Source organism: Schistocerca piceifrons, chromosome 4 (genome assembly GCF_021461385.2).
Source record: "Schistocerca piceifrons isolate TAMUIC-IGC-003096 chromosome 4, iqSchPice1.1, whole genome shotgun sequence".
NCBI classification, from domain to species: domain Eukaryota; kingdom Metazoa; phylum Arthropoda; class Insecta; order Orthoptera; family Acrididae; genus Schistocerca; species Schistocerca piceifrons.
The window spans coordinates 470,532,978-470,552,731 of NC_060141.1; the positions used below are offsets into that span (position 1 = coordinate 470,532,978).

A 19,754-nucleotide genomic window follows, 5' to 3' on the forward strand; every position below is an offset into this window, starting at 1 on the left:
GTATTCCGAGATAAAAAGCAAAATAAAGTAAGAGGTGTGAAACTATTTTGCTTACGTGATAAAAAAATATCGTCACTGATGAATATGCGTTTTATTGGATTTCGTAGAAACTCCTCGCGAGACAGTTGTTAAGGTAACTACAAAATTAATTTTGGTAATATTTAAGACATCATTACCGTGCCGTCTCACCTAAGAACGCAGATTTATTTACGAGAGACTCGGTGCGCGGCAGCGTGCGTGTACCGGTTTGCCGCCATCAGCATTTTTGTTCCGACGTATCACCCTAATAGGGCCGAGAATCTTCGGGAACTCCCGATAATTTTTTATTTGCAGCTGCCACAGACGCTTCATCACTACAGCGATCACCCGAAACATCGATATAAAGTGTAAAAAAGCAACTGTAGATGCCGAAACAAAGTCTGACGTTCCGTCGAAATCGAGGAAAATATATTTCTTCGCACATATTTGTGAAACTTAAGTCCTATTTAAGTGCACTACAAACCTTTTCTCCTCAGCTCGCAATAAGATCATTGTACGCAAAAACTTCGATCTTGCTGCTGCTAAGTCTCTGCATTCCAAGAAAATTATCATTCATCACTAAATACTCGAAAAAAAAGTAAAGAAGAAAAAGGAAAACGACGCACCATGAAGGAATTATCCGAATGGGGTAGAAATTGGTAGATGTGAATTCCATGTACAGACAAACAAATGATTACAATTTCAGAAATCAACTGGATGACTTATTCAAGAGAAAGAGCATCACAAGTCAATGAGGCGTTTGTCCACCTCAATTCCTTACACAAGCAGTTATTCGGCTTGGCGTTGATTGAGAGAGTTTGTGGCTTTTCCCCTGAGGAATACTGAGCCAAATTCTGTCCAACTGGAGCGTCAGATCGTCAAAACCCAGAGATGGTCGGGGAGCTTTGCCCTTAACGCTCCAAACGTTCACAATTGGGGAGAGAACCGGCGACCCCGCTGGCCAAGGTATGGTTTGCCAAGCACGAAGACAAGCAGTGTGCAGCGTTGAAGTTCCTACTATGATTCGGTTTTAACGCAAAACCGCCACAATGGAGATAATTAGTAACTTTTAAATGAATCTGGGTATCGACTCACAATAATCAGGGAAAAATATCTCTATATTTATGTATCAGCATTACCTATTTCTTTACTGATTTTTAAGTTGAAGTATGACAGACACCAAACTATTTTGACTTGTTCTCTCTTATTGGTTTATTTGATTCGTTTTTCGTTATGAAGGTGATTGGGTAGCAAGGGCTGCAATTACCTGTTGCTCGAATTAAACCAGGTGACCAGTGTTACTTTTTTATTTTTTTGAGTCATGAGTCTTATGACTAGTATGATGCGGCCCGCCACGAATTCCTCTCCTGTACCAACCTCTTCATTCTCAGAGTAACGCTTGCAACCTCCATCCTCAATTATTTTCTGGATGTATTCCAATCCCTGTCTTCATCTATAGTTTTTACCCTGTACAGCTCCCTCTAGTACCATGGAAGTTATTTCCTGATGTCTTAACAGATGTCCTATCATTCTGTTCCTTCTCCTTGCCAGTGTTTACCACATATTCCTTTCCTCTCCTATTCTCCACAGAATCTCCTCATTGCTTACCGTAACTGTCCATCTAATTTTCAATATTTGTCTCTTGCACTATATCTCAAATGCTTGGATTCTCTTCTGTTCCGGTTTCTCCACTGTCCACATTCCACTACCATTCAGTGCTGTGCTCCAAACTACATTCTCAGAAATTTCCTCCTCAAATTAAGCACTATGTTAGATACTACTTGACTTCTCTTGACTACGAATGCCATTTTTGGCATCGCTACTCTGCTTTTGCTGCCTAGGTAGCAGAATTCCTTAACTTTATCTACTTCGTGACCATCAATCCTGATGTTAAGTTTTCGCTGTTCGTGTTTCTGCTACTCTCATGACTTTCGTCTTTCTTCGATTTACTCTCAATCCATATTCCGTACTCATTAGACTGTTCATTTCATTCAGCAGATGGTGTAATTCTTCTTCACTTTCACTCAGGATAGCAATGTCATCTGCGAATGGTATCATTGATATCCTTTCACCTTGAATTTTAATTCTATTCCTGAATCTTTCTTTTATTTCCGTCATTGCTTGTTCGATGTGCAGGCTGAACAATAGGGACGAAAGACTACATCCCAATCTTACACCCTTTTTAATCATGGTCGTCCACTATTATTATTGCCTCTTGGCTCTTGTGCATATCTATCTTACCCGTCTCTCTCTATAGCTTACCCCTATTTTCCTCATAATTTCGAAAATCTTGCACCATTTTACTTTGTCGAACACCTTTTAGAGGTCGACAAATCCTACGAAAGTGTCTTGATTTTTCTTTAGTCTTGATTCCGTTATCGACCGCAGTGTCGGCATTGCCTCTGTAGTGCCGTTACCTTTCTTAAGTCAAGCAGATTTTCATCTAACACATCTTCAATTTCCTTTTACATTCATCTACATATTATTCTTGTCTGCAACTTGGATGCATGAGCTGTTAAGCTGATTATGCGATGATTCTCGCACTTGTCAGCTCTGGTAGTGTTCGGAACTGTGTGGATGATATTTTTTCAAAAGTGAGATGGTATGTCGCCAGACTCATACATTCTACACACTAACTTGAATGGTCAGTTTGTTGCCATTTTCCCCAATGATTTTAGAAATTCTAATGGAATGTTTTCTACTGTTCTGCCTTGTTTACTCTTAAGTCCTCCAAAGCTCTCTTGAATTCTGATTTTAATACTTGATCCCCCATTGCTTCTGAATCGTTTTGTGTTTCTTCTTTTACCCACTTACAGAAGCCTTCAGTGTACTCTTTCCACCTATCCACCCTCTCCTCTGCATTTAACCGCGGAATTCACGCTGCACTCTTAATGTTATCAACAGTAATTTTACTTTCACCGAATGTTGTTTTGATTTCCTGTTCTACATTCGCTATTTTCCAAGATCTGTTGGTGAATATTTTGTGTGGGACTGGTGAGTGAGACAGGGGTGTTGTGGCCAATTCGGCTGGGTTCCAGAAAGATCAGGCCCCAGGGGCGCTCTCTCTATCTAAGGGAAGGCGGTAGGATTGCTTGGAGCCTGCCAGCACGACATAATGACGCCTGGGTCACAGCTGACAGGCTATGTATCGTTGTGTTGTTGGCATTGCGGCTCCGTGAAAACAGGATGTTCGCCAAGCTGGCACGATATGTACGCACTATATTTTGATATGTCGGTTAGGTTTCCCATGCCGCATCCTCCCCACATGCACATGAAAGGAGCAGGCTGAGTGGTGGAGAGTGGGTGACGCTCGCTGACGTAACAAAGCTACACAAATTTTTGTCGGCAAGACTCTCAATGGGAATAGATTTTTCGTGGTGTTTTGGAAGGGGTGTATCCGGCGATTTGTGCACTTGTGATTGGCAGCTTGGTGGGGTCGGTGCGTTTTAATTTTGTCGGATTTTGTAGAGAGAAACGTTTTTCTAGGGGACTCTGTTCCAGACCGCCAGAGAGAGAAGACGTGAAGTAGAGACCAGTGACAGTGAATTAAGAGTATTCACTGTCTTGGAAGCCCAGACACTTTTTAAAGTTGCTGATCGGGATTGCCAAACTCGGGTTCGGTATCGCAGCTTATCAAAACATCGGTCATGCCCAACACTATCTGGGGTGTTCAGCAGTTCTGAACGCAGCCTGCAGTGCAGCCCATCGCTGATAGTTAGTTGACTCCACACAAATCGAGGACGGTGTCTGGTAAAGTACTTGGCAGCACCGAAAAAGTGGAATTCAGCCAGTTGATTTGATTTCCGCCCCCCTCCCCTCCACCGCTACTGCGGCCATAGTGTACACAGTGGATATGATTTGCGTGTGGGGTTTTATAGCTGAACATTGTTACTCAGTCACCGTAACACGTGTTAAGGAATTAGCAATTTGTTAGGATAGTTAGCCAACTCACAGTGGAGGAAACGGACCTACAAACACTTGACAGGCGCCCACTTTGACTTTGCCACCTAATTATTCATGGAAACTTGTCGTGCTTGTCATGCACCTGAATAGTCATGCGTTTTCATAGTATCTGAAGATTAGATTAATTTGTGCCTAAAATCAATAAATCTCATTGTCATATTAAATTTCGCTTGCATTTCAGTAATATATACAACCACTTTATGTAGTCCCATACTTAACCATATTTTTGGGAGAGGTTATTCAATATATTGTCAATTATCAAAGAGGAACAACCCATGAATTGTCTTTAGAGACAGGGCCAAATAGATTCTTATGCATTCTGCCATCCTTGCGAGTTATACAGAGAGTGACAACTCCTGGGGGTGTATCTTCACAACATTGAGATACAGGTTTTATTTAAGTCAGGGAACTAGCTGTACCTCGACACCAGGCAAACTTTCAAGCGCTTCGTTTTCTTTACTCCAGTTACCTACAAAGTTTTACCCTTATCCACTGAGCGCATGCTCCACAACTTGACTACCAGCACTTACCATACAAAAGGCGCTTGTTATCTCGTTGAACTTGGTGATCGCGTTGTAGCCCGTTGCCTCGGGCTGGATGAAGCGCAGCCACGGCATGGCGCTGAGTTTGCCTCCAGTCATGTCGAAGGCCCGCGAACGTACGTCCTGCAGGTCCAACAGCGTCTGCAGCAGCTGGTCGCCGCGCGGGAAGCGGTAGCCTGCTCACAAACCACGGCCAGACCTCAGTCTACGGTGTACTCACCACACATAACAAACAATACTGTGTTCACGTTTTGCTTCCAGAGCTGAACAGAGCATGTGCTCCTGTCCTGTTAGTCCCCACATAGCTTAATATGGAATTTTCTAGCCGTACTTGTAATTTATTACTAGTGTTCACTAATTATGGGTGTAAAATCTAAAAGTAGGAACACCTTCAGCCGTCTATGACTTGAATATAATGCATTTATGCCACTTGTTTCGGCGTTTCACTACGCTATCTTCAGGCCCCATGACCAACGTGTAGGTAGAATCAGCTTCAGGTGCAGTCGAAATAGGGGCCAATATTAAGTAACTGGTATTCGCAGACTCAGAGATCACTAAAATTCTGTTTTCATGTTTGTTTAGCAGTCTTCAATTGATGAACGAAGGGATTGGGTTTTAAAATCACAAGTCTACTGTATCGTCTCCGGGAACGAAATAACCGTGTAAATATACTGAATGTACAGTGCTGTGAGGTCAAAGACCTTTCAATAAGCCTCGGACGAACAGTCTCTCGCAGATAATAATAATGTTGTGTGGCTAGGACCTCCCATCAGCTAGACCGTTCGCCTGGTGCAAGTCTTTCGATTTGACGCCACTTCGGCGACTTGGGCGTCGATGGGGATGAAATGATGATGATGAGGACAACACAACACTCAGTCCCTGAGCGGAGAAACTCTCCGACCCAGCCGGGTATCGAACCCGGGCCTTTAGGATTGACAGTATGTCGCGCTGACCACTCAGCTGCCGGGGACTCTCGCAGATGATAAAGATGTTATCAATAAAGCACCGGCCTTGTCTTTTGTTGTATGTGAACATAATCATGACTGATTATTATTTTTTTATTGCACTAAATGCACGCAATGTCTGATTTCTCTCAACTGCCTCTTAAGGTCTGTAATATATTATAGGCTAAGTCAGTTTGAAAATACATTAAATCTTGTTAATTACAAAAGCCTTTCACTCATATAGAAATGAACACTTAAAAAAAGTTTTGCATCACCTCGGTTCCGAGAGCTACGGAACCTGTACAGACAATTGGAATAGAGATCAACATAAACATCATTTCCTCCGTTTTTCTTGCTCATTAAAACCGCATATTGCATGTTGTACCACCATAGAGCGAGACCTTCACAGTTGGTGGTCCAGATTGCTGTAGACACCGGTACCTCTAACACCTAGTAGCACGTCCTCTTGCACTCATACATGCCTGTATTCGTGGCATACCATCAACAAGTTCATCAAGGCACTGTTGGTCCTTTTTGTCCCACTCCTCAATGACGATTTGGCGTAGATCCCTCAGAGTGGTTGATGGGTCAAGTCGTCCCTAAACAGCCTTTTTCAGTCCATCCCAGGATGTTCGATAGAGTTCATGTCTGGAGAACATGCTGCTGGCCACTCTAGTCGAGCGATGTAGTTATCCTGAAGGAAGTAATTCACAAGATGTGCACGATGTGGGCGCGAATTGTCGCCCAAGAAGACGAGTGCTTCACCAATATGCTGCCGATATGGTTGCACTATCGATCGAAGGATGGCATTCACGTATCGCACAGCCGTTTCGGCGCCTTCCATGAACACCAGCGGCGTACGTCGGCCCCACACAACGCCACCCCAAACAGCAGGGGACCTTCACCTTGCTGTACTCGCTGGACAATGTGTCTAAGACATTCAGCCTGACCGGGTTGCCTCCAAATACGTCTCCGCGATTGTCTGGTTGAAGGCATATGCGACACTCATTGGTGAAGAGAACGTGATGCTAATCCTGAGCGGTCCATTCAGTATGTTGTTGGGCACATCTGTACCGCGCTACGTGGTATCGTGGTAGCAAATAAGGATCTCGCCATGGACGTCGGGAGTGAAGTTGCGCATAATGCAGCCTATGGCGCACAGTTTGGGTCGTAACACGACGTCCTGTAGCTGCACGAAAAGCATTATTCAATATGGTGGCGTTGCTGTCAGGGTTCCTTCGAGCTATAATCCATAGGTAGCGGTCACCCACTGCAGTGATAGCCCTCGGGCAGTCTGAGCGAGACATGTCATCGACAGTTCCTGTCTCTCTGTATTTTCTCCATCTCCAAACAACATCGCTTTGGCTCACTCCGAGAAGCCTGGACACTTCCCTTGTTGAGAACCCTTCCTGGCACAAAGTAAAATTGCGGACGCGATCGAACCGCGGTATTGACCGTCTAGGCATGGTTGAATTACAGAAAATTCGAGCTGTGTACCTCCTTCCTGGTGGAATGACTACAACTGATCGGCTGCTCATGCATGGTTGTTTACATTTTTGGGCGGGTTTTGAGACATCTCTGAACAGGCAAAGGAACTGTGTCTGTGATACAATATCCACAGTCAACATCTATCTTCAGGAGTTCTGGGAAACAGGGTGATGCAATACTTTTTCAAATATGTGTTGTATCCTAAATCAAATATCAGAGTAATAAGAGTGTTTAAATAAATTTAATTGTTATCTGCCATGATTAAGGCGTATAATAAGATTTTTATTAAATATGGCCAAAGGAGCCGAGTTCTTCTAAAGATTAACAGTGGGTTTTCGAAATATGGTAAAGCTATGAATATATGAAGGGGTTATTTCAATAGTGGTACAAGTCCATTTTTGTTGATATTGAGATACAGAATCCTAAAGTTAAATGAGAGCTGAAAAATCTGCAGTTGAGATACCAGAAATATTCAAGCATATGGCTTCTTCCTAAAGATGAACCTTTCTTTCTGTTTGTTTAGCTCATCCATTTCACAAGCATTAAAGGCAGAAAATTGGAGGTAATGGACTTGTACCACTATTGAAATAAGCCTTCATATGTTCCAAAGATTTTAATAATTTTTATTCTGTATGTCTCATCGGGGTAATAAGCCGAGTACGTCATTACGTAGCAAGCTGAAAACAAATCATCTATGTTTTATTATTTCACAATTATTTCGTGGGTAATAACTTCAATAGTGTTTTTTTGTGCCTGCACAGTTTAACGAACTCTGGCCTATGAATATGCATGAGCTCTTGGTCTAGATTTGTGATCGCAGGTGTGAAAATTGTTTCGCGCTCTGCATCAGATTACAAATAATTTACAAAAGTCAGTCTAAAGCATCATTATTTAATGTTTGCTGTGAATAACTTATAGTGAACGGATTAAAGATTTTCTGTATGCATTCAACAGAATTTTGCCCACTACGACCAAAGAATAATAATTCATCGTTTTCGTCGGTGAGAGACGCAATGAGCCACAAATACTTCTTGAATATTTTATTTTACTGACATAACCGGTTTTGGGGTACCATGCTCATCTTCAGATGGCTAATATTTTTCGTTACATAGATGTTTTGGTCAACAGCTTGTGTGCTCCATAATACGTCCCAGCAGATGCCTGTTCGTTTCGTTGTGGTCCATGTGATTTTCTAGCTCGATATATCTGTTGTTGAATTCCACCGCAGCACACATTTTGTAAATAAGATATTCTGGCAGACTTCATAATATTCTTAAAATGCGTATTGAGGATCGAGCTAGAAAACCACATGAACCACAACAAAACGAACCGCCATCTGCTTGAACGTATTGTGGAGCAGACGATATGCTCTTGAACAATGCATCTATTTAACAAAAAATACTGGCCATTGGAAGATGGACATGGTAGCCGAAACCGGTTATGACAGTAAAATAAAACATTCAAAAAGTATTGACTGTTTGCGTCATTCACCGACTGTCGTAAACGGTCGCGGAGTTCATAATATCCAACATGGATAAAATATCAAATTATCATTACTTAAACACACATTGAGCGCGTCATACCACGGATAACAGTTACTTAATATTGGCCCCATTGCAACTGCACAAGACGCTGGATTCCTCCTACACGTTGGTCAGGGGGCTTGAAGATGGCGTAGTGAAACGCCGAAACTGGTGCAATAAATAAATTATATTCAAATTATTGACAGCGGAAGGTGTTTTTAATTTTATGTTGTATGTTGAACGGCAACAGTTCCTCAATCATCTTGTACAAAAATGCACTTACAGAGACTCGATTCTGTACATGGTTCTTTGACCCAGAGGAGAAATTCAGATTGCAATTGAAAATTAGCTGGTTCAATCCATTGCTGTCCGTAGCATTTTCGACTCACTTATCTTTTGTTTATTTCACCTTTGACAATGCCTTGTGTGTGGTTTGTATGTGTGTGTGAGAGAGAGATAGAGAGAGTGAGAGAGAGAGAGAGAGATAAAGAGAGAAAGAGGGAGAGAGAGAGAGAGAAATGCCAAGTAAAACCGTGTTTTGGAGTGAACCTAAAACTATAGGTCCCTCTACAACTGGACGTGTGTAAGGTGGCCATATCTTTGGAAACCTTCGATCTCATCTCACATTTCAGTCACGGATACCCATAAAACAACGAAAATAGAATAATTTCTTTTTAACGGGGATGCGGTGTTAACATCTCTGTGTTATGCTCCTTTGCGGACCTTAGAAACAGAGAAAGTGTACGTGGGAGACGAGAGTAAAGCAAGTGCAACCATTCAGGGAATGTAAACTTTAGTTTGCATCTTGTAGAATAATATCTTTCCATTTAAAAAAAGAAAACGAGGTTGTTGCATCAGGTTCTACTACTGTAAGTGAGGAACAGCAAGAGCTGAATTAAGTTGTTTTAATTTATTACTGTGAACAAACTGATGAAAAGGAAAACTACAGACATTACAAGTCTGCGTTCCCTTTCGGTGACTGTCTATAAAAGGAAGGTATAAGCTCTAAAATTGGGTGATTCCTGTGGGAAAGTACAGGTAGCTTTGATCGCTATCAATCAACTAGAATCAATTAACTACAATCTTTTGTTTATAGACTAACAGCTAATGAACAATATATGCTGTTAGTTTATCTAAGAAGTATTACGGAAACTATTTCAATTAAGGTACTTTTCTTGTGGGCTATCTTTCGTATAATGGTTTATTAAAGAATTTAATAATCGAAGCAAAAACATGGCTCCGCAAACGAGCCATTTGCAGCATATTTGCCGGCCGGAGTGGCCGAGCGGTTCTAGGCACTTCAGTCTGGAGTCGCGCGACCGCTACGGTCGCAGGTTCGAATCCTGCCTCGGGTATGGATGTGTGTGATGTCCTTAGGTTAGTTAGGTTTAAGTAGTTCTAAGTTCTAGGGGACTGATGACCTCAGATGTTAAGTCCCATAGTGCTCAGAGCCATTTTTTTTTTTTTTTTTTTTTTTTGCAGCGTATTTGCGAATGCCACCATTGAATTCAGTCTCAAGTATTGGCCAACTTGGAATACATCCCATTAAATTAGTCATTCGTCTGCTGTCGCAACCCCATGCGTGCATACAGATATTCCCTCGCCACAGTATGCGTCGCAACCCCATGAGTGCATACAGATATTCCCTCGCCACAGTATGCGATGAGACAATTCTTTGGCCTCTTGTCGCAGCCACATACCTGCAATCCTGGTACATACAAGAATTCCCTCGCCACAGTATAAAATAGTTTACATTTCAAATAAGTTTGTGCCAACTAGGACAAAATCACTAAAGTCTGTGGCTTATAACCACACATGTACAAGTATTTCGCAAAAGACTCGTTTGTGGACCCATGTTTACTGGAACGCTTTGGCATCTGTTGTCATATTTTTTCAAACATGTGAGTTTTGACTATTAAATAAATAATAAACATTATGTGGTCCAAAGCTTGTAGCAAACATTTTATCTGACACCATTTCAGTGATGGACATGTCAGTTTAAATTGATGCCAGGTCCACTGTGCGATTTTTCTTTCAGACCACTCACAAATTTTTGCTATCCTTTCCAGTTCTATTCATAAAAGGTTTGACAATATTTATCAATTTTAAATTCCTTTCAAGAACAATTTCTTAAAATTTAAGTACAGACTGTTGAGTTTTCTTTACATGTAACGTAAAACTTGTAAAGTTAAACAGTGTCCTACCTTTAACACATCAATATAAAACTACATGGTATTTTATCCAACTTTTTCTCACGAAAACTGAAATTATATGTAAATATAGAAGTAAAAAATTTACTTAAAAAATAAAAAATAACAAATTTTCTATTTTCTTTCTTTTCCACGTATTTTAACAGATAGAACCTTTTTATTGGAACTAGAACAATACAACAGGACTACCTAGAGAGAAGTTTTTAAAGATGTCAAGGATCGCCTTAAATGAAAATACTCTAAACTTGTAAAATGTAAATTTTCACTGCCGGAATTGTCACAATTAATAAAATATTCTGGGCTATTTTATTGAGCAAAGCTACGATCCTCCTTGAAAATATCCTCCGCAGATGGGGACGAAACGTCGGGTTATGAAGTGAAATGCCTTAGACCACCGCTGTTAAACCCGGAGTACTTTATTAATTTTGAATACTGTAAACTGTTTCTTATTTTAGTATGTAGCAGTGGAATAAGATTTTTACAGAGGAATTAGACTTCTAAGTTATTTTCAAAGGAAAAACATTCCATTTGCATGATTATTTCTATTTTTAAAGGGCTAGCCACCAAGAGCTCATGTAATAGCAACTTAGGTCTGAGGGAGCAGGGATGAGGCGTACCAAATGATATGTCGATTGTGTGAATTTTTTTTTTCCTCACGCTAACTTGCATTTTTCTCTGTTCCTAGCAGTTACAAAGTAAGGAAGGATGATTAGGATTTAACCTTCAGTCGACATCGAGGTCATTAGAGACGGAACACGCGCTCGGATTTTTCGAGGGTGGGGCAGGAAATCGACAGTGCCTTTCCAAAGAAACCAGTGAACGAATTGGTGCACAGAGTCTGCCTTTACTCCTAGACTCTGAAGCAGTAGCTGTCCTATCTGCTCGAGGAGACACCAAATCACCTAGCTCTTTTCGGAGCTACGGCATCTAACATCATTAAAGCTGGCGAAACTTATAGTTTTGTCATGGCGAACACAGTTCCAGTATCACTTATGGAAAGAAGTTGCTTTAGTAAGTATGAGTATAGGCCGTTGTCCTCTGACGAACGTACACCTCCCACTGCTGGAGGACTCACCGCGGCGCATCATTCGGGCGATCTTTATATCGAAATGATATGGAACAGACCACTTTGCAGGATATGTATACACGATTAGTGTCAACATTACTGAACATATTACTTTTCAGTCCTACACTTATAAACTATGTGGCTTTCTATTTACAGACTAAGAGATGTCAGTAAACAGGGTAGAATGCTGTACGTACATGTTGATGAGAACTTGAACTGGAAAAAGCATGTACTGAGCTAGTAATGCGTCTAAGAAAAGAAGTTGTTCAGAAGAAATGATTTTAGGTTAGATCTAAAACCTGCTTCTCTACCTGTCAGTCATTTTATGTTATTGCTCAAATGACCAACATTTTTTGTTGATGATTGTAACTCCTTTCTGAATCAATGACAGCTTTAATAATGGCTAATAAAGGTCATTTTTTTCTTGTGGCTTTATATGTACGGACATCGCTATTCTTCTCAAATTGCGATGGATTATTTATGACAAATTTCTCTAAGAAACATATGTTTTGTGAAGGTACTATTAAAATACTTAACTCGTTGACGAGGTGCCTACAAGATTATTGCAGGTGAGCAACACACGTTTTTCCTACTGCTCACTTTCTTGCAATAACACTTTATTTCAAAGACATGAGCTACTCCAGTAAATTACTCCATAAGACATCATTCGCAAGGAATATGCAAATCACATTAGGATGTTGGCTCTGAGTGGCTCTGAGCACCATGCGACTTAACTTCTGAGGTCATCAGTCGTCTAGAACTTAGAACTAATTAAACCTAACTAACCTAAGGACATCACACACATCCATGCCCGAGGCAGGATTCGAACCTGCGACCGTAGCGGTCGCTCGGCTCCAGACTATTGCGCCTAGAACCGCACGGCCACTCCGATTAGGATGTTAACTCGTTTGTTTCCAAGACTAGCAATTGTACGGAGAAGAAAAGTAGCGAAACATAATTTTTTGAGTAGCTCAGTAACATATTTCTAACAGTTAAATTTTTTATCAATATGTACTCCCAAAAATTTGGAGCACTCTACCCTGTTTACTAATTCCTGTTCACGTGCTACGTAGGCTGTTAATATGACCTCATTTGTTGTACAGAACTAAATATTGTGTGTTTTCTCAAAATTAAGGTAGATAGTACTATCGGAGCACCACTTAATAATTCTTTGAAACACATAATTAACAATTTCTTCAGTTGCTTTCTCTCTAACGGATTTAGTATAACACTGGTTATTTCTACTAAAAGTACCGATTCTGCTTGAAGGCCTTTCATATATACTGCGCATCCAAAACTGAACCCCGTCGGACTCCCTTCGCAATTTCTCACCTTGCAAAACTGTTTGAATTATTTAACACAACTTTTTGCATTCTTTGAGTTAAATATGATTCAAACTGCATGTTTATAAAAGCATCAATTCCATAAAACTTACGTTTTTCTGAGAGAGTAACATGACCAATGCAATCAAACGCCTTGGCATGACCACAAAGAATACCAAAGGCTTGTAGTATTTGGTGACTGAATGTCGACCAACCCTTCCAGAATCCCCACTTTGATGTGCTAAGCAAATTGTTTCTAATGTTGCACCACGACTTCACGTGGTGAAACGAACGGTTCTTGTGTCAGCTCAGCAGAATGATGTCATGAGGAAGGACCTGCGCGTCAGCTCGGCAAGTAGGTCCCATGGCCGAAGAGCGCGTTTTCAGTACGCAAAACACATATTCTGCACACCGAATATGACGGCCAGTGTCTCTGAATGCCGAAGTTGTGATAGCTCACAGCTCCGACGGGGCTTCTGGAGAAGTTGATCAGATAGGAAAACCGAGGCAAATGAAGTCATAGTTTTGAACGATTACGTCAGGCCGCCCCAGCCTATCGTGACTTAGAGGCAGGAGGTTGCCATTTGACGAATGCTAGCCAGCCCGACGCATACATTCGTATATACTACATCATTATGAACGTCCGAATCAGTAGAGTTCAGTTGTGTACAGTAAGCCCAGTTACACAGTTAATGCCAGCAGCTAGCCACGAGAAGTAGTCTGTTAACAGTCTCAGATGAAGCCGCCAGCTAGCGCCATCAGACTTCGCTGCCAGCAGCTGTTGGCAGTCGCCTGAACTGAATTTTTATGCAGCCCACTTGGCGCCTTCACACCACCGGGACACCCACTGGGTGACTACCATCTGCCAACGGTCACTTCCCCGGTGGCAATGGGCTGGAGTCTGGACCATCCAGGTGTCCAGCCACTATCGCCCTGTGCGAACATACGTCGTTGCTGTTCGTCAGCCATACTGGGCACTTACGTTTGTCATCAGGAATTCCAAAAGTCGCAGTTTAACCCCAACTGTTCCTGTCTGTTTTGAGCTGAGTTGCAAAAGCAGGCGAGCAGCCAAAGCTGCATCTTTCTGACCATCGCCAGGAGCTGCCGTTGCCTTGCATCAGCACTCTGCTGCCATGCTGATCAAAGCACGATGCCGCCAGCTGCCATCGCGCCGAGCGCCGACCTCCTAAAGGAAGATTGCTGACAGGAACCCGCTTCAGTGACTGTCGCCGCGGGTGGGTACAGATTGCGAGCGAAAAGTACTGTTTGCCCAACTGCATGAGAGCAGATTCAGCATCACTTCATGAGACAGGTCGACTGCGTACAAAAGATATGTTACAAATACATCGACTGCCCACGAGTGTTCTATTTGCTACCTAGTAATGTTTGCACTGATCTATTGATAGCGCTGTTATCATTAGTCACTATCTGCGTGTGCTGTGCTCTGTGTGCCAATTTCTGCTCCTCGTATGTTAAGAGAAAATTAGAAATGGATTATAACGTTCGTGTAGAACATACGACAAGTGAAAGAGGGCGTAAGCTGATCGTTGTTGGAAGAAACAAATTTCGGAAAGACTGAGAAACTGTAAGTAGGCTGTTTATGTTTTCTTATTGGCAACGTTATGTAGCGCTCTGTATGAAAATCACTGGCTGTGCTGTGTGCAGTCTGTGGCTAGTTTGCATTGTTGTCTGCCATTGTAGTGTTGGGCAGTGGCAGCTGGATGTGAACAGCGCGTAGCGTTGCGCAGTTGGAGGTGAGCCACCAGTAGTGGTGGATGTGGGGAGAGAAATGGCGGAGTTTTGAAACTTGTCATGAACTGATATATATATATTATGACTATTAAGGTAAATACATTGTTTGTTCTCTATTAAAATCTTTCATTTGCTAATTATGCCTATCAGTAGTTAGTGCCTTCCTTAGTTTGAATTTTTTATTTAGCTGGCAGTAGTGGCGCTCGCTGTATTGCAGTAGTTCGAGTAACGAAGACTTTTGTGAGGTAAGTGATTTGTGAAACGTATAGGTTAATATTAGACAGGGCCATTCTTTTGTAGGGATTATTGAAAGTCAGATTCCGTTGCGCTAAAAAATATTGTGTGTCAGTTAAAGCACAGTCTTGTATAATTGTTCTAAGGGGACGTTTCAAAACAGAACATGGAGTAGAGTGGAGGTGCCCAGTAAAAACATGTAAGTCACGTATTTTCTTAAACGTTTGGTCAAGCCGCATTCTGCTAAATTAAACATCAAATAACTTCCAATAGTGTAAAACGGAGGACTGTTACTGAATTTATGAAAGACCTGCAAGTCGCCTCTAATTGACTCCTTATTTCCAGGCAATACGTTATTAACATTAAAAAGGTCAATTTTGCCGCAATTACCGAAAACATTAAATAAACTTCATAGCGCTCTCCAGGAAATGTGTTTCAAATGCAAAAAAAGAAAATGTCCTTCTTATCAACGACCAACTTTAACATCGTGTGATTTTCAGCTGAAAATATAGGCATGAGTGTTTCATAACTCATTTGAAGCATACCTGTGAGTGGTACAGCTCAGTAGTCACAGAGAAACCCAAGTCTCTAAAAATGGGAATGAAAATGCTGTAGTGCCAACTCAACTTAGGTCTTCCTCCGAGCACAGTCGACTTGACTCAAAAACTGACCACCGTGTGTAGTTGCCTACTTCGAAAAGTGAACATGCACACAGGTAACTATTTAAAGAGCAGATAAATTTTGTGTCAGCATGCAGTCAGCATCACCCAGTAGCCACCTACATCAAGAAAGGCCAACGACCACCTCTCCAGCTAAGTTTGTTCGATTCTCGGCGGGGTCAGGGATTTTCTCTGCCTCGTGATGGCTGGGTGTTGTGTGCTGTCCTTAGGTTAGTTAGGTTTAAGTAGTTCTAAGTTCTAGGGGACTGATGACCATAGGTGTTAAGTCCCATAGTGCTCGGAACCCCCTCCAGGTAAGTTTCTGCCATTGTAAATGGTTCAAATGGCTCTGAGCACTATGGGACTTAACGTATATGGTCATCAGTCCCCTAGAACTTAGAACTACTTAAACCTAACTAACCTACGGACATCACACAACACCCAGTCATCACGTTCTGCCATTGTAACTGTTATGAATAAAAGCCTTTTTCAATCGGGAATGTTTATCTGACGGGCCACCGTTCGACACGTTCCACCAACACCACGGTCACCGCCATTGCAGACACTCGTTGGCACGGAACTTCGGTACATTCTGACATACCAGCGATCCAGTTCACCCACCACCATAGATGTCACGCGCCTGATCTTTACATTTTGGTTTCAGAGGATTGTGGTGGTAACAGCAGTCACCACATCAGCGATGGCTACTATGTGTAGAGAAGGCGGTTCAGCTGCTGTGGATAACAGAGTCACGGATATCATCGCTAGCTCCTGTTTTCAGCTTTGTTTGCACAGCTTGGTTGGTGGAATTACTGTTGTGTTGCCCTTCTCTGTTCATGCACACAGAGATGGTCGAAAAAAGGATTACCACAGAAATTGAAAGGTGCATTTTGTGAAGGTTGAGGGACATGCTGACGTTTCTCATTTCAGAGTTAATACTGCGGCCAGTGAGATTCACACAGTGGAATCTGTTAGGCCACAACCGACATTGTGCACAGTCTGTGCCTGTTAAGTGTAGTAGTATCGAGACTGTGGCTATTTTACCAAGCAAATTCCACGAGGTGGATGATGATTTGATACAAAGAAAAGAAACATTTTTTGCTAGTTTGGAACGCCTGTAGCTGCGGTGTTTTTTTCTTATGGTGTTTTTTTTATTTTTTAGTGGGTAAAGGTTTCGCAGTGTCAGAGCCAAAAAGACAAGGTCTCCTCCAGGAGGCGTTTCAAACTTTGACAGGGCAATTAAAAGAGATTGAGCGCAGGCAGTGCGCGCATTTTCAAGGAATTACCTGAAGTAAAGGAATGGAAAGCTTCATTCAGTGCAACCACACCTTTTTTAGATTCCACTGCTGCCAATCTGATTACTCCTTTTTTGTGCACCACAAGCGAGGAAGTGTTGACATTCATACGTGACCTGAATCAGACACAAGGTTGGGCGCCTGGAGGGACTAAAGGCCTTTACAGAAAGCCAAGCTGAACTTAGTAGGTGAGGCAAGAACGTGCGTGATACAACGAGGATTTTAACAATGCGAGTATATATCACCCTCTGAAGGAAGGGCCTTTGCCGCTCGCTCGGAAAGAATAGTACCACCAGGTTCTTTGGTGAGCTGCTAAGTGGAGTACCCCAAAAGCTAAAGTAATCAGTAGAACGTTTTCTAGACAGGGTTGGAAATATAGCTGCTCAGACCTGTCAGATAATAGAAAGCAAAGAGGTGAAGAAGGTTATCCTGCAGCAGGCTCAGCTGAGATCGTCGGATGCTTCCTTTGACATAACGAAAATTCGGAAGATTTGACGGCCGCTATCAGGCTAGCTCCGCAGTTGTAAGGGGTAAATGTGGCGACGAGAACGTTGGATTGACGATAAAGTTTTACAGATGTGGACGTACTGGCCACATGCAGAATAAGTGGTGTTAGCCACAATGCAGTGCGTTTGTAGTGCTTGGGCGCCATGAAGAAGACTAGGAATAGGAAGCAAAATGGGCAAGGACGTAATAGGTGATTGTTGAACACCAATGGCGACCTGAAATCTGCTGGTCGGTGTTCAAAACAAATTTCAGTGGTATGAAGACATATGCAGAGATGGAGTGTTGGTTGATTGGTGTGATAGATGGTAAATAACATAAGAAGTTATTATCCAAAGGCTAGTTTGGACTTCTTGGATAGGAGGAGACTGAAATCCCTGCATAGTAGGTTATATGCAGTAGAAAGTAACGATGTGGCATCACTTGGTTCTGTGATGCTCAATTTTTGCAATGGAACGAAACATTTGCTAGAGAATATGGAAGTTTTGCCCCATGTTGCTGAGGGGTACTGCGCAATTGCACAATTGGGGTTGAATTTGTTAAGCAGATATTATGTATAGGTATAGACCTATTAAAAATATTTTGTGTTTGGTAGTGCCATTGGTGGACATGAAAGATGAACACATCGCATTGTTTTATATATAGGGACATTGTACATGTTTAAGAAGTAGGAGGGGAGTATTTGGTTCCTACCAGTGTGGGTAAATTCGGTGCTGATGCAATGGAAAAAGGGCTGTTAGTTACCGATTTGGACATTTTCGATGAGAATGATTTAGACAGGCCGAGTAGGGGCCTCAGCCATGAGCAAAACATCAGTAGAGCTACATTTTCCGGGCGGGAAGGCGTGCCAGTCCCCAGCACGAATCCACCCAGCGGATTAGTGTCGAGGTTCGGTGTGCCGGCCAGTTTGTGGATGGATTTTAAGGCAGTTTCCCATCTGCCTCGGCGAATGCGAGCTGGTTCCTCTTATTCCGCCTCAGTTACATTATGTCGGCGACTGCTGCCCAAACACTGTCTCCACGTACGCGTGCACCATAATTACTCTACCATGCAAACATGTGGGGTTACACTCGTCTGGTGTGAGGCGTACCCGATGGCGGGGGGCAGGGGGGGGGGGATCCACAGGGGTCGAACCGCAGAATAACCCTAGATTTTGTGTGGAGCGTCGGGGATGAGTGGACTGCTGTAGCCTGTTGTGGGGTTGTGTGCCACTGCGGGCTACGGCGAGGACGAGCCCTCTCCGTCGTTTCTTGGTCCCCAGTTCCATACAATACAATACAAAGCTGTATTACATGCAAAAGCTTAGAATTTGAACGGAGAAGACAGGATAGCCGGCCATTACCAGCAGCTCCGTAAGATAGTACAGAATTCCGACTTTCTGTTGAAAGCTTACAGAATACGCCACCATTTGCAGCCAATAATGGAGGAGTTTATTGATCAGCAATTGAATGATGGCGTTACTGAAGAGAGATATAGTACCTGAGGAGCCTTGATCATAATTATGTGCAAAACGTCGTAAGATAGTACAAAAAAATACAAGTCTTATTGTGTGATTCTTGAGTTTCTCCCGGCGTATTTGATAACCAAAATATCCACGGGTGTACTGCCGGTCTACAGTGTCCAACGGGCACAATATTTCGGCGATCTTACATGTCGCCATCATCAGGTGAACTGACGGACTGAGCTCCTGTGAACGTGCCGGCACGGAGATCCGTACACTATGGCTGCTCAGGGGGAACTGGGTTCGGTCGCGGCGGCGACCGATTTAAATACCCTCCGCCCGCGGCGCGCTCACTCCGCCGTCCGCGCCCCGCGCCACGGTCGCGCGGTGGAACAGATTGCGACGGCGTCTGAGATGTCGGTGGGATGGCTCTGTCCGCCGTGGTCGTCACAACTATACATTTGCTCGATTTACTCTTGATTAACCCAATCGCTGGTTCCCAAGCCTTGCTAAGATTATAGCCACAGTCACGGTTTATGAGGTCGTCATTGGTGCGAAATTCGATGGCCTCTCTAACAACGCTGTCCCAGTATCTCGACGTCTGTACCAGATTCCTCGTGCGTTCATACTCCATAGCGTGATTTTCCAACAAACAATGTTCAGCGACCGCTGACTTGCTCGGATACATCAGTCGAGTGTGCCTCTGGTGTTCACGGCATCGATCCTCGACGGTACGCATCGTCTGACCAATATACGACCTGAATGAGATTTTCACTCTCCAGCGGAGTGTGCG

At 42.7% G+C, this 19,754-nt stretch overlaps 1 protein-coding gene across 1 annotated transcript in view; it reads right to left on the minus strand.

Moving 5' to 3' along the window:
* LOC124795919 (methyl farnesoate epoxidase-like) overlaps positions 1-19,754 on the minus strand; it is a 325,562-nt gene that overhangs the window by 131,888 nt on the left and 173,920 nt on the right. The window contains exon 4 of the mRNA XM_047260000.1: positions 4,512-4,699. Coding sequence (XP_047115956.1) covers positions 4,512-4,699 — 188 coding nt within the window. The remainder of the gene's footprint in view (positions 1-4,511; positions 4,700-19,754) is intronic.